The following is a 15,813-nucleotide window of genomic DNA, read 5'->3' on the forward strand; positions in this document are numbered from 1 at the left end:
GACAGGCATGTATAATCATTATCAAATATTGTTAAATGATTGTGCATATTGTGTGAGACGATGACTGAATAAACTACTACTACTCCGAGAACGTTTCCGAGTACCTACCTGATTAGCCAGGCCATGCAGAGGTCCGGCCAGGCCGTTCATGGCGGCGCTGAAGGACAGGTAGGGGTCAGACAGGGCACTGCCCACCAGGTGGCTGGTGTGGGCGCTGACGTTGCCCCCCTCGTGGTCACTGCAATGGGAGAGCGGGCGGGTTAAAAAGGGGCACTTCTCCAAAAAAACAATGGCCATTTATTTCGCACATCAAAAAAAATAAACGCTAAACCGTTTTGGACACGTTCATTTAGTTCGAGAGTAAATGAGTTTGAACGTGGCCACCAGAGACAGGGGACATTGAATCCTTGTGTTGTTTTAATTACAGCTCAATTAAATGATAAGGTAGCAGTCCCTATACGACAAGGTATTGCCATTTTCCCATTTCCTGGTGCCGTTATTAACACAAAACATTTAGTGAAATCAAATTATGAAAGAAAATACAATTCTACAATAGGGGTGGGACCAATTCAATAACGCGCCGCAAGAGTAAGTACGACGATATATCGCAGTATTGATTATTTTTGTCCCACCCTTATTCTACAAATAAATCATTATAGCGATTGCTAATCTTTAATCTACATCACTTCATTGAGCTGTAATCAACACAACAAAGATTCAAGGTCTTTCCATGACATCACTGCTGATGTGCAAAATATACTGGCATTGTTTTTTTGGTAAGTGCCATGATCACATACAGCAAACGGACACTAGGGGGCAGAGATTACTCAACACCCGGGAAGGTTTTTGCACCCCACCCCCCTGACTGACAAAAAGAGGAAGCGGGCTGGGCTCGCTGCCAAACTCTAGAGCCTCTTAATGCCCTGTGTGTCAAGAGCATTCATTTGTGCCTAAAGCGGGGCCGATTACGACTTGCATGATGCTTCGACCCTTGGGAGCATTGCACCAACAGCTGCCTGCAGGCGCAGAGGAGGAGTCAGAGTGAATCCCTACAGCTAGGAGGCTTCTCTCTCTCAGCTCCTCAGGAATCAGAGAGTGAATTCTTACAGCTAGGAGGCTTCTCTCTCTCAGCTCCTCAGGAATCAGAGAGTGAATTCTTACAGCTAGGAGGCTTTTCTCTCTCAGCTCCTCAGGAGTCAAAGAGTGAATCCTTAAGGCTAGAAGAGGCTTCTCTCTCTCTCAGCTCCTCAGGAGTCAGAGTGAATCGTTACAGCTAGAAGAGGCTTCTCTCTCTCAGCTCCTCAGCATCTGCAGTGAAACTTATTTTTAATTATTATAATGAGGGGTTCAAGCACAAAGGGCTAAAACCCTTTAGTTTTCATGTGAATCTATTATAATTATTATTAGTTTTCATCTCCTTCAGAAATGTCCATGTAAATTCCCATGAGATGGTATTATTTCCTGTACCTCTGTGATGTATGCATCGTCTGTCTTTTCCATTGTATATTAAAAAAAAAAAAAAAATGAATTCCCCTTTCCCAGTTGCCTATTGCTTATTAACAGCGAAGGAGTGCGCCGAATGCTTCCGCGTTTTCCTTGATTGGCTGCGACACGCCCTGCGGCAGGCGCGGCAACCGCAGAGCTTGCGGCATTATTTAGCCGTAAACCGCCATGATTCTCATTCGAAGCTTAGCTCACCTGGCAGCGCGGCGGTCCTGCGGTCCGTTGGTTTCAAGTTCGAATCCCATCAATTTTTTTTATTTAATTTTTTTTAACGTGTATTCTTTCGCCGGTTAAGGTTAGGCATGGTTAAGGTTAAGCATTGTTTCGGAGTTGGTTAAGGTTAGAAAGGTTAAGTTTAGGCGCTGTTAAGGAGCTGGTTAAGGTTAGAGTTTGTCTTAGAGAATGGCAATATTCTTTCTATGGTTAAGGTTAAGGTTAGGCATGGTTAAGGTTAAGGTTAGGCATTGTTTCGGAGTTGGTTAAGGTTAGAAAGGTTAAGTTTAGGCGCTGTTAAGGAGCTGGTTAAGGTTAGCGTTTGTCTTAGATAATGGCAATAGACAGCCTATTTCCGCACTGCCGCTCTCTCGCGCTGCCGCGGTCACATGGTCACATTCTTGCACTCCTCCGCTGTTAAAAAGCAACACGCTTCCCAGTTACCCTTCAAGAGGTGCTTTTGTCCTCTCGCTCGTCATTGTAAATAAGAATTTGTTCTCAACTGACCTGCCTGGTTAAATAAATACAAAAACATTTATTGAAGACTGAAAAGGCAAAACAATAAAAATATTAAATCAGTGCAGTTGTCACAAAACCCTCACTTCGAACAGTCGACTATTGAAACAACCCGCCCCTGACGTCACTAGTGAAACAACACGTCGCCCTGGCGCCACGCCCTACCTGTGGATGGTGAGGTAGAGCCTCATGAGCTCGGTGAACTGGGCGTCGTTGTAGCCCAGCATGTTGGTGAAGTTGTGGGACCAGTCCAGGTTGGAGTCGATGGCACCGATGCTGCTTCCCTCGCGGTACAGGTTGCGGTAGATCTTGGCGGCGACGCAGGGCAGCTTGGCGATCAGGTCCATGGAGTCCTCGTAGACGAACTGAGAGAGAGACGGAAGGTTGAGCGACGCTTGAACACAGAGGATGAAGGGCTGGGCGATATGGCAGCTAAATGATATCACGATATATCGCTTCAGTGCATTCATCCACTTCTTACATGGGATAGGTGTGTCTGTTTGAGAGGGTGTGTGTGTGCGTGTGTGTGAGAGAGACTGACCTCCCAGTACTTGGCCTTGTTGACGCCTTCAGAGTAAGCTCGGGCAAAGCTGCTCTCGCTGTTCAGGGCTGTGATGGCGGCGCTGAACTGGGACATGGGGTGCAGGTTTGTGGGGAAGTTGTCCAGCATGGTGACGACGTGAGACGGCAGAGCGGCTCTCTTGGCCCATTCCTTGGACACCCAGCCCACCTGAGGACCAGGAGACACACGGGGAGACACACGGTCCAGTGAGTTCCACTTCAAATTAGTGTCGCCACGCTACCAAAATCTTGACTTCCGATACCATCTTAACTATCACGATACCGGCGGTTATAAAACAATGCCACACCATGGAATATAATATTATTAGATGACAGAACATGGAAAATAATTTGTATTATATAGAATAAGATAATTAAAGAATTATTCTGTTACCGCTGATGAGCTATATAGCTAATCTCTGTCTGGCTACTTAGGCCCTGTCCACACGAGTGTTTGGATTTAATATAACCGAAGTAGAAAAAAATAAAACTCTGTCCACACAGGTGAACACAGGTGAACAACCATGTATAACTGCGTACCCACGGCACCAGCCACCGTTACATGTAGTACAATGCCAAAACAGTAGGCGGCGATGTTGTTCAGACATGAAGGCCATTTCAACCAATCAGAAAAGGCTGAACGCTCACTAAACTTCCTGTTTAGAAACACAGCTGGACCCTATTGATCATTTTGCCAACGGAACATATATTTTCAGCAAAGAAAGAAACTGCAATAAACAAACGGATACATTCACTGTGTGTTCTGCCTCTCATTTTGTTGATGAAACAAAACCATCAGCAACACAATTTACCACCAAGAGCGGATAGTTTAGTCTCACAAAAGACCGCCGGTGTTGTTAGCTACATGCTAATGTGAATGGCTATATCCATGTATAGTATATAGCTTAAATGCTAACGTAATGTGGTAACGTTACCGATATGAAATGGAACAATTGGTACAATACAATACGGCTCAATACAAACAATTGTTAAGGGGATGCAGTCTGGACTGGGTTCCTTATAACAATAACTTGACAACACATGAGTTTAGTTTAGCTGCAGCTACATGTTTACTCTCAGCGTCAGGTCAGGAATGCGACAAGACATCAGTCGATCACAACACTCTTCAACACAGACGATACGTTTTGAAAAAAAGTTTGTTACAATCATTTTCATATAACGCTACTTGGGACAGCTCTGCTGTAAACACTGGTGTAGCTGGCTCTGCTATAATCTCTCTACCCCGCGGTCTGCCGTGAACATGGGAAATAATTGCGACAGCTCTGCTGTAAACACTGGGAATAACCTCGGTTGCTATGCCCACACGCAATGGCAAAACCGCAAAACTTCACCCTGGCCACCGGTTTTAATGACCGCGGTTGCAGTGTAGCAAATCCCCGGTTGTGTGTGGCCGAACAGTGCAACTGCGCACATACAATCATGGTTATATTAAAACCAGCGCTCGTGTGGATGGGGCCTTAGAATCAGCAGACACTGTTGACACGCACACTGTTGACATGGCCACTGTTGCCCCTGCCCCCTCCCATCCTCCCCCCCTGCTCCTCGGTGGGGACCTGCCCCTTCCCCCCTCCCCCTCACCTGCTCCTCGGTGGGGACCTGCCCAGTCACAAGCAGCCAGAACAGACCCTCTGGCAGCGGCTCCTGACCGCCGGGCGCCTTGGGCAGCAGCTCCTGACACTCTGGGATGCTGTAGCCACGGAAACGGATGCCCTGCGCGCCGAGAGAGAGAGAGAGGAGGGAGAGAGAGAGAGGAGGGAGAGAGAGACAGAGGGAGAAACAGACAGAGAGAGAGGAGGGAGAGAGACAGAAAGAGAAGGAGGGAGAGACGGAGAGACAGAAAGACAGACAGACAGGGGAGGATGCAAAACAACGTCGGTAAGTAAACACATGGTTAAGTGTCTTGTTTTATTCGTCACATATAAAGTATGTGTACATGACAGTGAAATGCTTGGTTCTGTATGAGCCTCCTGAGATTGTGCTTCATACAGTAACAAGTAAAAGAATAAAAGGCCAAACACTATACAAAATATGCAAAACTAAAATAAAACCTAAAGTACAAAGCGAAGTACAAAAAGCAGAAATGAGGTAGGGATGTTGTGCAAATCTCTTTCTAATAAATAGATAAAAGTATGGTGTAGTGTTTTTTTATTCGATTGGATTGAAGTTGATTTCAAATATGCAACATAAACAAACATCAAGTACATATATAGCCTTAAGCGTTCAAATAATAAATGTATATAAGAAATTTGAAAAAAAAATAAAACAAGTAATACATTTACATATTTGAAAAGGAGTGGGAAGAAGCATACACTTATTTAATCCCACCCCTATTTACTCATCAGAACATACTATATTTTACTTAGTAATTCATACATTACTAGATAAAGATAAAAGTATGGTGTAGTGTTGAAAGTATGTATAGTGTCTAAAGTGTGAATGTTCAGGTGAGTGTTAAGGTGAGTGTTAGGGGGAGAAGAACAATAGCCGTGGTCTTGAGATGACGCAGCAACAAGCCCGAGTCACCGAGAGCAGCTCCGGCGATCATCATTTGGCTAATGGAACGTCTCTGCCTATCCTGGTTCTGCCCCGGGGGGCGACAGTGTCACCTGACGGCTGTCACTCATTAGTTTACATCTCTTAATCCTGTATAGTGGGGCTCAAACTCAATCCTGTATAGTGGGGCTCAAACTTAATTCTGTATAGTGGGGCTCAAATATCTAGAGTGTAATCTAGAAAAGTGCCCGTATGGCTCGACTGCAAGGGGGACGTAAATCTTCGTGGGAAAACACGGTGCTTCCTGTTGAGTGTGACCCTTTCTTTTTTTATATATATATATAATTTTTTTTAGCCTTTTTACAGCTTATTATGGCCATAGGACCGACAGAGGAGGGAGAACGGGAGAAGATGTGGGAGAGGACATGCGATAAATCCGTCCGGGAGCAGGAGGCGAACCCGGGTCTACCGCGTAGGTCTGCATCGCAGTATGCGGTGCGCCACTGGGGCGCCCATGTGACCCTTCTAATGCTATACATTACACACCTCGTCAGGATCCAGCACGGAGGTCTCGTACACCAGGCCCTTCATCCCCCTCATACCGCCGTAGACCTGCAGATTAAAACATACAAGAACATGCGCATTAGACACGAGTGGCACTGTATATATATATAAAACCCGGCATGTGGGCGCGCTTCATTAAGAGATGACAGTCGATGCGTCGTCACAAGTACAAGTGCAGAGCACAACAAAGTGAAGTTGGCATCTAAACAGAGTGCAAAGGAGCAGCAAGGTGCGTTGTTGTAGTAACATGTGGAGAAAAGGCTATGGAGTAAATATGCCAAGCTAATGTATGTACAGTATTATACAGCTCAAGTCCCAGAGCAACACGCAGCTCATGAAGGCAGGGGGGTTCCTCCCAGAGCAGCAGGCTTGGCAGGGGGGGTTCCTGTGCCCCACTGCTCAAACAGGGCCATGTCGACCAGATGGTGGAGGCGCTATAATAACAAAAAGCCATAACTCCCACGCCTTCGGTCCAACTGACACGAAAATTAAAAGGAAAACTCTTAACATTATGGGAAATTAGCTTATTTGCCATCTACCCTGGAGTTAAGACAAGAAGATACATACCTTTTTCGTCTATGTGCATGCAGTAGGAGTAGGAATAGGAAGACGCGCACCGTTAGCCTAGCTTAGCGTCAGTCACTGGAAGTAGGTTCCTCCGTTAGCCTATTTCCCAACACTGAGCATGGGCGGGCAGGTACTTGTCACGAGCAGAGAGCGTGCGCGTGTGTGTGTGTAAACAGCATGCAGCCCCGTATGGGGGCGGAGAGGAGGAGAGAACGACAACAGCACGGAGCGTGCGCGTGTGTGTATGAGCGGCTCCAGTGGCGAGAGTGTGTGTGTTTGTGTAAACAGTACACACAGCCCCGTATGGAGGCAGAGAGCAGAGGAGAGATCGGAGAGGACGGCAAACAAGACCTAGGCTAACGGAGGAACCTACTTCCAGTGACTGACGCTAAGCTAGGCTAACGGTGCACGTCTTCCTACTCCTACTGCATGCACAGAGACGAAAAAGGTATGTATCTTCTTGTCTAACTCCAGGGTAGATGGCAAATAATAAGCAAATTTCCCAAAATGTTGGAGTTTTTCTTTAAGGTGCTGTAAGTGGTATTTTCTTTGTTAAAATAAGGGGTCTACACCATGTTGAAATAATAGCTCAACATTCTGACATCACTGGTATAGAGTGTCTGGTCAGTAACATGGGTCTCCCAGTCCCTCCACTCTGCAGTAAACACAAAATACATTTCCTGGTATCCCATTCCCACTTTATCCAATCAGGAGAGAAAACACTTTTTAAGCAAATGTGTCCCTGAAACAAGTAAAATAATCTAAGTACATTTGGAAAACAATTTGAAATAAGTAAACATATCTTTATGGTTCTCTCTCCTGATGGAAGGGATCCCAGAACATATATTTTCCGTTTACCGAGCAACTGGGAGACCCATGTTACTGACCAGACACTCTATATATATCAGTGATGGCTGTTGGAGTGGAGAGCTATTAACCAAAAATACCACTTGCAGCACCTCTAATCCAGTGGTTCCCAAAGTCGGGGTCGTGACCCAAAGGTGGGCCGCGAGCAGCCACGGGTGGGCCGCGAGATGATTTAAAAAAAATAAAAAAAAAATAAAAAAAAATAAAAAAAAATATTTCTTATTTTTTATTTTTTTTATTTTTTATTTTAATTTTTTTTGTCAGGCCACTGAACTTAGAAGCAGGCCAGGACAGTGTTTCTAGTTGTATTCTAAAATTCTATTCTATTGTATTCTAAAATGTGACTATATGGTTTTATATTAACTTAATAAATAAACAAAAACGAAAAATCTACTTATTTCAACGAACATTTCAAACTAAATAACAGATTATGCACATAAAACGCTGAAAACAACCGAAGCAACAATAGTATTTTAATGAGGCTATTATTATTATCATTATTATTTTGCAACAAGTTAGCCCTCTCATAAATAGCACATATAAATGAATAACTAACTTGAACTAACTTAATAGGATTGAAGTGATATTTGGCTTAAAAAATCGGTCGCCTGGCAAAAAAATAAAAATAAAAAAAAAGCCAGACGGTGTGCATTGGGCCGCGGCTCTCTGACGCCTTATTTTCTGGGCCCCGGCCTGAAAAGTTTGGGAACCCCTGCTCTAATGCACACATATGAACGTGCCTCTGGGACCAACCATGTCTGCCATACTGAATTGCAGACATTGTGTGTTTTATGCAAAAACGATGCTTTTTCAATTGTTGTCCCATCACCACCAAGGTTGTTCCACACAGCATAAGGAGCTTGAGATACAAACTGAATTATTTATCTTTTATATTAATAAACGGTATGGCTGCTGTAAAACTGATCTCAAATGTAGAGGGCAGGGTTTGAGATAGGTCTATTGTATGCGTTAGAGGTTTGTAATCTTCTGAGGTCGTCTGCCAGAATAACTCAAAATGTTTAACCTTCATTAATCCCCTTGGGGGAAACCCGTCCTAACTGTGTACTTATAGTGCGGCCCCCGGGGACCAGTTGTAACGCCAGTACCTTGCTCAAGGGCAACGGCAGGACAGCAAACAAGTCTTTCGCTGTGGGAAGAAACCCGGAGTACATGGAGGAACTATTAATCACTAACGACTAATCACTTTTTAACTGCTGCTGTGACCCATGGTCACCGCCATTTATATTGTAAACACTGAATCAGAACGTGCAATGTAACTCACTGTGCCTTGTATATATTTATATATATTTTTTACCTTAGTTTTTAGCACTCGCTTGTATTTAAATGTGTTTTGTGTGAAGGGCGGACTAGCAAAGTAAGATTTTCATTGTATGGCAAACTGTCTGTTTAACTGTGCACATGACAATAAACAATCTTGAATCCCACGCAAACTCCACACTAGGGATGAGTTAGAATTTTCTAATAGCCGTGCCAGTCTCTACATTCGATTTCCATGTCAGTCTAAAAAATATATATATACAAATATTTCTCTTTTTTTGTAAGTGAAGCAAACCACTTATTTAAAAACATTTATATTTAGAGGCAGCCTAATTTTCATAGCCTAATTGATCTAAAAGATGCACATGCTACCGTTTGTTTGTTTATTAAAACCGGTTGATAGGCCAATGCAATGTTGTTGTTATAGGCTACGATGGTGAATGGTGTCATTTTGATTTATTGTCAGCTGAGCCAATCAACGTTCTGAAGGATTATCTGAAGTACCTATTTATGTGCAACACCCTTTGATTTTAATGATCCATTCTATTAAAAAGAATAACTGAAACTGAACATTTTTAACTGAAACAGAAAATAACAATTTCAACTATTCGAAAATGATTTTAGTCAGTTATGCACATCCCTAGAGGAAACCCATGCAAACACGTGGAGAACATGCAAACTCCACACAGAAAGAGTCCCCCTTCTTGCTGTGAGACAACAGTGCCGACCACCATCAGAGGCCTCCACTTGAAAAACTGCAAATTAACTCATATCCGCGGTCGATTACCTCACTATTAAATCACAGATTTTATTGTCGTCGTGAAAGCCTGTTTTTGATGTAATGGTCACTCTAGTTCACACAATAACAACTCCTGTGGCTGCTGAGAGCGGCGTGTTTCCCACCGGGGATGCGAAGGAAACGGTACGACGCCGGACGTTTCGAAGTGAAAGCAGCTCGGTGGTGGCGGCGGGCCGGCCTAACGTCACCAGGCAGGAAATGCGGATACGCCGAATCTCAGCCACAGAAGTTAATATTGTGTGAAAACTGGACCATTACATAAAAAATTGGCTTACTCGTCATCCGTAAAAACATAGTACTTCATTAACAAGGTAATAGACCATGAATATACGCTAAAAAGACCACCCCAGACAGAGAAGGCCAGAAGCAACCCTGGCGTTTAAGTTTTACGTTTATAAATTTTTTTAATTACCCAGGGACAGTGCACATTAATAAACGCATTCAGTTTCCACATCAATGTAAATGTGCCAGAATTAGCTAGTTTTCATACAGCTAACATGCATGTCTTTATGGTGTGGGAGGAAACCGGAGTACCCAGAGGAAACCCACGCGAACACAGGAAGAACATGCAAACTCCACACAGAAAGGCCCCCTGCTGGGGTTCGAAGCCAGGACCTTCTTGCTGTGAGGCAGCAGTGCCACGGTGTCACACAGGGGCTAGTGAGGACCCCGGGAAGAATAGCGGCCGTTACATATCAGCCAATGGGGAAGCTAACTGTGGCGTGAGGATGGCTGTTTTAGGCCATGTCCCCACGTATCTGGATCTTTTGCCAAAACGGATATTATCAGGCTCCGTTTAAAATAAAATCCCCGTCCACACCATTGTTTAAAAAAAAACTCCATCCAGACAAACACATAAACGCATATGAATTGCTCCAACAAGCATGCGGGCCAGTAGGTGGCGATAAGCGATGTACGAGCGGTCAGAACGACTGAGAAACGATAGGAATTGTCCATTGGTTCACCCAGCCCACTTGACCATTCCTAGCATTTCCATTGGCTATATTGACATACATAGAAGATGATAAATAGATAGATATAGCGGAGGATTATGCAGTCCAGAGGAAACAACCAATCTAGATATGTCACGATTCAATGCTTTACTTCTGCGCACTGGGCGACGGAGATACAATGTCAATGTTGAGATCACAATCTCCTAGCCCCTTTCGTGACTGTGATGCACCGAGTGAATCCACAGTCACTTGCTCCTCAATAGGAAACCAACCTAGATTTACCATGAAGGACTGGTTTTAACCGAACAGTTTGTTATACAAGTATCACAGAGACGTTTCAAAGGTACTCCCAGTTGCACGAGGGTTTCGGACAGACATACGGGATGGTTTGAAATCTCGGCGTTGCTAATAAACATTTTAAATATTCTTTATAAACTGCTCAAAACGGCATTATTTCCGGCGTTGGGTGCATGATGCGCATGCGCTGTGATCACACCAGGCAGCCAACGCCGGAAATAATGCCGTTTTGAGCAGTTTATAAGAAATATTTAAAATGTTCATTAGCAACGCCGAGCTTTCAAACCATCCCGTATCTCTGTTCGAAACCCTCATGCAACTCGGAGTAGCTTTGACATTTCTCTGTGATACTTGTATAACGAACGGTTCGGTTAGAACCAGTCCTTCAGGGTAAATCTAGGTTGGTTTCCTATTGAGGAGCAAGTGACTGTGGATTCACTCGGTGCATCACAGTCACGAAAGGGGAGCCCTAACAATCTCCGGATTCTGAAACTAAATGGCGAGTCCTTATCACAAACTATATATATACTAATTACAACAAGACATTCATTAATTGCATTGTACTGTTCACATGTGGTGCCGTCGTCGCATATATAAGTAAGGATAGTTTGAATGACATTTCAGCACCAAGTCCACCGAAGTTATTATTACTTCAAAGTGCTACTGCCTATATGGATAAAACAAGGTGTAATAAGGATGTTTTAGGTGGTGGTAGTTTCTCTGTTAGGACATTATAGCTGAAATATATAGCCTAGCTAGCCTATAGTCGGTCTGATATATATTAGAGAAATAGTAAAATAATATTCGCCAAACAATCTGACGGGCCAGATATTATTACGGCCCGCCACAGTCTGAGCATGCGTAGTGAGCTGTGGCGTCATCGTTTATCTAGACTATGCGTTTACAGTGGCTGCACGTATCCACTGAACGGATATTTTGGAAAATCTTCACTTTAAAATGCGTTTAAGAAAATCTCCGTTTATGTCTCTGAAAACACCCTTTACGTGTGGATGAAAGGCCCAATCGTGGAATAAAATGTGCGTTTGGCAAAAGATCCAGATACGTGGGGACATGGCCTTAAGCAGCCACACGCACCCATCCTGGGTCAAGCTAATCAGACCTGGGATCAGGTGTGGCTGTGAGCATGGCTGTTTTAAGCAGCCACACCTGCTCTGGGTCAAGCTGATCAGACACCCCTGCCCTTAGTCAAGCTAATCAGACATGGTATCAGCCACCCCTGCCCGTAGTCAAGCTAATCAGACCTGGAAGCAGCTGTTGTACAGTTAAATCTGCCATCCTCCCACACACACAATGGGAAGAGCCTCTGTCATGTATCCATCTGCTCTGGCTTGTAACTAGGGTTGAGCATCATTTGGATTTGAACGATTCCGGTTCCGATTCTCCATTTCGATTCCTGTTCTAAATGAGTCTCGATTCCGATTCTTTGAGGTGCAGGTCAAAACAGGTCACAGCTTATTTCGCAGGAGATTTTTTTTTTTTAATCTTTCATTTGTTTCATACTATTCACATTGTTAGTTGACTTGATAGTTTAATTTGGTTGCTGTACTGTAACTAGGCTATTAATTAACAGAGTTATATATTAAAAAAAAAAAAAACTTTCATTTGCTTCATACTATTCACATTGTTAGTTGACTTGATAAGTTTAATTTGGTTGCTGTACTGTAACTAGGGTATTAATTAACAAAGTTATATATTATTAAAAAAAAAAAAAAAAAAAATGTAAGAATCGAAATGCAAACATGTTACTTTCCGGTACCTACAGGTGCAGCTCGATAAATTAGAATATCGTGGAAAAGTAATTTTATTTCAGTAATTCAATTCAAAAAGCGAAACTCTCGTCGATTATAGATTCATTACACACAAAGTGAAATATTTCAAGCCTTTATTTGTTTTAATTTTGATGATTATGTCTTACAGCTCATGAAAGCCCAAAATTCTGTATCACCAATAAAAAATACATGCATTTTTCTTTTGTATATAGAAATGTCGGCCTTCTGAAAAGTATGTTCATGTATGTTCACTCAGTACTTGGTTGGGGCTCCTTTTGCTCAAATGACTGCGTCAATGCAGCTAAATATATAGACTTTTCCACGATATTCTAATTTATTGAGCTGCACCTGTATTTACCTATTAGAACCGGTTCTCTAACACCCAGCATTCACACCGATTACACTGTTGTCACATCTCCTTCTCTTTATATGTAATCCATGTGGGTTTTTCATGAAACAATCAAGCAAAAATATTGAGGTGATCAACGTGAGAAAAAAAACAAACTGTTTAAAAGAGTTCGAAGAGAACTGAGTGAGTAGCTCAGAGTTCAGAAAGGCAGCAAAGAGGAATTCAGAGGCGGCAGGAATAATTTAATGGAAGGAAGAGAACAGATGGCGTGAAGGAGCGCTCGGCGCTCGCTGCAGTTATAGCCTTATTTGGGACTTGGGGACGACAGTGGCTCAGGAGGTAGAGCAGTTGTCTGGTAATTAGAAAGGTTCCCGGTTCGATTCTGGCTCCTCCAAGCAGCGTGTCGAAGTGTCCTTGAGAGACACTTAACCTCCAACTGCTCCCAATGAGCAGGTTGGCAACTTGGCACCTTGCATGGTCACCTCCGCCGTCGGTGTGTGAATGTGAGGCATAAGTTGTAAAGTGTTTTTTATAAAACACTATATAAATGCAATCCTTTACTTGAAATCACTTCAGGGTAACAACCTGCAGTGACCACTTGGGAAAATGGGAAAGTAGCAAAAAGGGAAAACCTTTTGTAGTGTTTAAATTACTCATAACTGAAATTAATAATTCAATTACCAAAAATAATAGTCAAAATGACTACATCGATGCTTCAAAACATTTTATTGATGGCAGACGGTACAAAAGAAGATTCATCTCATTCAGAAGCACCAAGATTGTTAAGAAATGCTCTATAAATACCCTGTTAAAGTGCTTTAGCGTTTCGGGGGGAAAGCAAGCAAACTTAAAATGCAATTGTTCAATTGTCTGTTTTTTTTCTAAATTAATCATTTGGATGCACTGATTGATGGACAAAATAACCATTGGATGAACCGATTAAGTAATCGTCAGCAGCAGCTCTATGAGGCTTTACATATATCTTTTGAAATATATAAATTAGCACTATTACTCAGTAGTACAAATGTATATATTTTATACCCAGTTTAATCACCTGTACATTGTATATTACTATTGCACTTTACTATTACATTTGCACTCTGGTTGGATGCCACACTTCTTTTCGTTGTACTGTATAATGATAATAAATGTGAATGTAATCCAACCTGGTCAAAGGCAACAGCTGAGGAGTTACTCACCATGTCAACGGTGATCTGTCCGATGTTGGTTTTGCCATACTGTGTTTTGAAGCTCTTAACCCTGCTCTGTTCCTGAGGAACCAGGTCTGACAGAACATCCTTCAGATTCTGGAACACAGAGAAAAGATCCATCATACCCCAGTTTAACCCAATATGTTATTTCAAATACACACTAGTACACTACACACTAGTACACACACACCGTTGATCTTAGGTACAGAAATGAATCATTCCCAGTTCAACACGGTACACAAATCTTGCGATCTGGGTTAACTAAAAAGGCTATATATATATATATATATATATATATATATATATATATACACACACACACACACACATGTTTGGTTCAAGAAATGTATTTTTTTATCCACTTTTTCTCCTTATTTTCAATTTTTTCCCCATCCCAATTTCGCCTTGCCAATTCTCCCTTCAATTCTCCCCTCCCCTGTCTCGAACGTTGCTAGACTATGCCTCCCACTGGTCGCCTGCAGTGAGGACCAAGCCTTGCATCACGTCTCCCCTCCGGAACACGAGGAGGCAGCTGTCGCATCTTTTCACCTGTACAGCGCAATCTCTCAGTGGCGAGGAGTAACGCGTGGGAGGCTCACGCTGCCCCCGTTACTTCCTGATTCTGCTGTACAGGCGCACCAACCGACCTGTAGGAGTCGCTGTCCATAACGTCCAATCCCCACCCACCAGCTTTCCCACCCCTAACACTGCCAATTGTGTTAGTATGAACGACCAGCCAAGCTGGTAGCAACGCCGAGAGCTGGGCTTGAACCCAGCATATCCTGCGTTAGTGGTGAGCGCCTTGCCCACTGCGCCACTTAGCCGCCCAAGAAATGTATTTCTAACTAAACAAACAATGGTCAGCATTGGCAATGCATGTTTTGTTAACGTTCAAAATACCAGAGGGAAAGGAGATGTTTAAAAATACCAGAGGGAAAGGAGATGTTTAAGTATGTGCATGTTAGTATTGCTAATATCTGTACAAACTTTTAAATCTGTTGCCTATACTCAATTTATACCTACCTACTGCTTTCACCATCTACATCAATTGCCCTACACTGTAATCATAATAATTACTATTATGTAAATTCACTATTATGAATTTACCCAAGGGGATCAATAAAGGAATAACTTATCTTACCTCATACTGAATTGATTGAAAACTTAACAGATATTAACAGATCAGAATGGGTACACTACAGTACGGCTCAATACAAACAACTGCTAAGAGGATGCAGACCAGAAAAAGACGTTCGTCTCGTTTACATCAGGGTCCTCCATTTTCAATTCGTCAAGACATTTATGACATACAAGACATAGAAATATACAGTACAGTGTAAAAAAAAAAGAGATCATAAAAAAATATATACATCCGAAGGGGAAGAAACTGTACATTGGAGGGGGTTGGGTGGGTGGGTGGGGAGGGGGGTATTTTGACATTTACCGGGGCTAGTTTCTAATTGCAGCCTCCCGTAGGTGCTCTTTGAGGGCGGTTTTGAAGGAGGGTAGGGATTCACATAATTTTACGGCTGTGGGTAGGGCGTTCCACATTATTGTGTCATAATTGTGAAACGTGTTTAGTCCCTTGTCTGAACATGATTTATGGAACTCCCTCTGGTGTTATGGTCGTGGAATTCACTGACCTTTGGGAAGTATTTCGACATGTACATGGGTATATTAGTGCCAGTGGTGTAGTGTATCTTGTAGACCAGGCCCATTGCTAGTTGCTGTACTCTGTAGTCTACTCTAAGCCATCCTACGTTGTCAAAATGGGCAGGGGTGAGGTGGGTTTTAGAAGTAAGGCCAAGCAGTAGTCTGACCAGTTTGTTTT

At 42.9% G+C, this 15,813-nt stretch overlaps 1 protein-coding gene across 1 annotated transcript in view; it reads right to left on the reverse strand.

Annotated features, from left to right (window-relative positions):
• The window catches only part of cs (citrate synthase), a 32,676-nt gene that overhangs the window by 7,571 nt on the left and 9,292 nt on the right, over positions 1–15,813 (reverse strand). Inside the window, exons 3-8 of the mRNA XM_084334092.1 lie at positions 13,971–14,078; positions 5,854–5,919; positions 4,393–4,524; positions 2,774–2,962; positions 2,398–2,597; positions 109–238 (exon numbers count right to left, since the gene is read on the reverse strand). Coding sequence (XP_084190218.1) covers positions 109–238; positions 2,398–2,597; positions 2,774–2,962; positions 4,393–4,524; positions 5,854–5,919; positions 13,971–14,078 — 825 coding nt within the window. The remainder of the gene's footprint in view (positions 1–108; positions 239–2,397; positions 2,598–2,773; positions 2,963–4,392; positions 4,525–5,853; positions 5,920–13,970; positions 14,079–15,813) is intronic.

This window comes from Notolepis coatsorum (genome assembly GCF_963971535.1).
Source record: "Notolepis coatsorum genome assembly, chromosome: 17".
Taxonomy (NCBI): Eukaryota; Metazoa; Chordata; class Actinopteri; order Aulopiformes; family Paralepididae; genus Notolepis; species Notolepis coatsorum.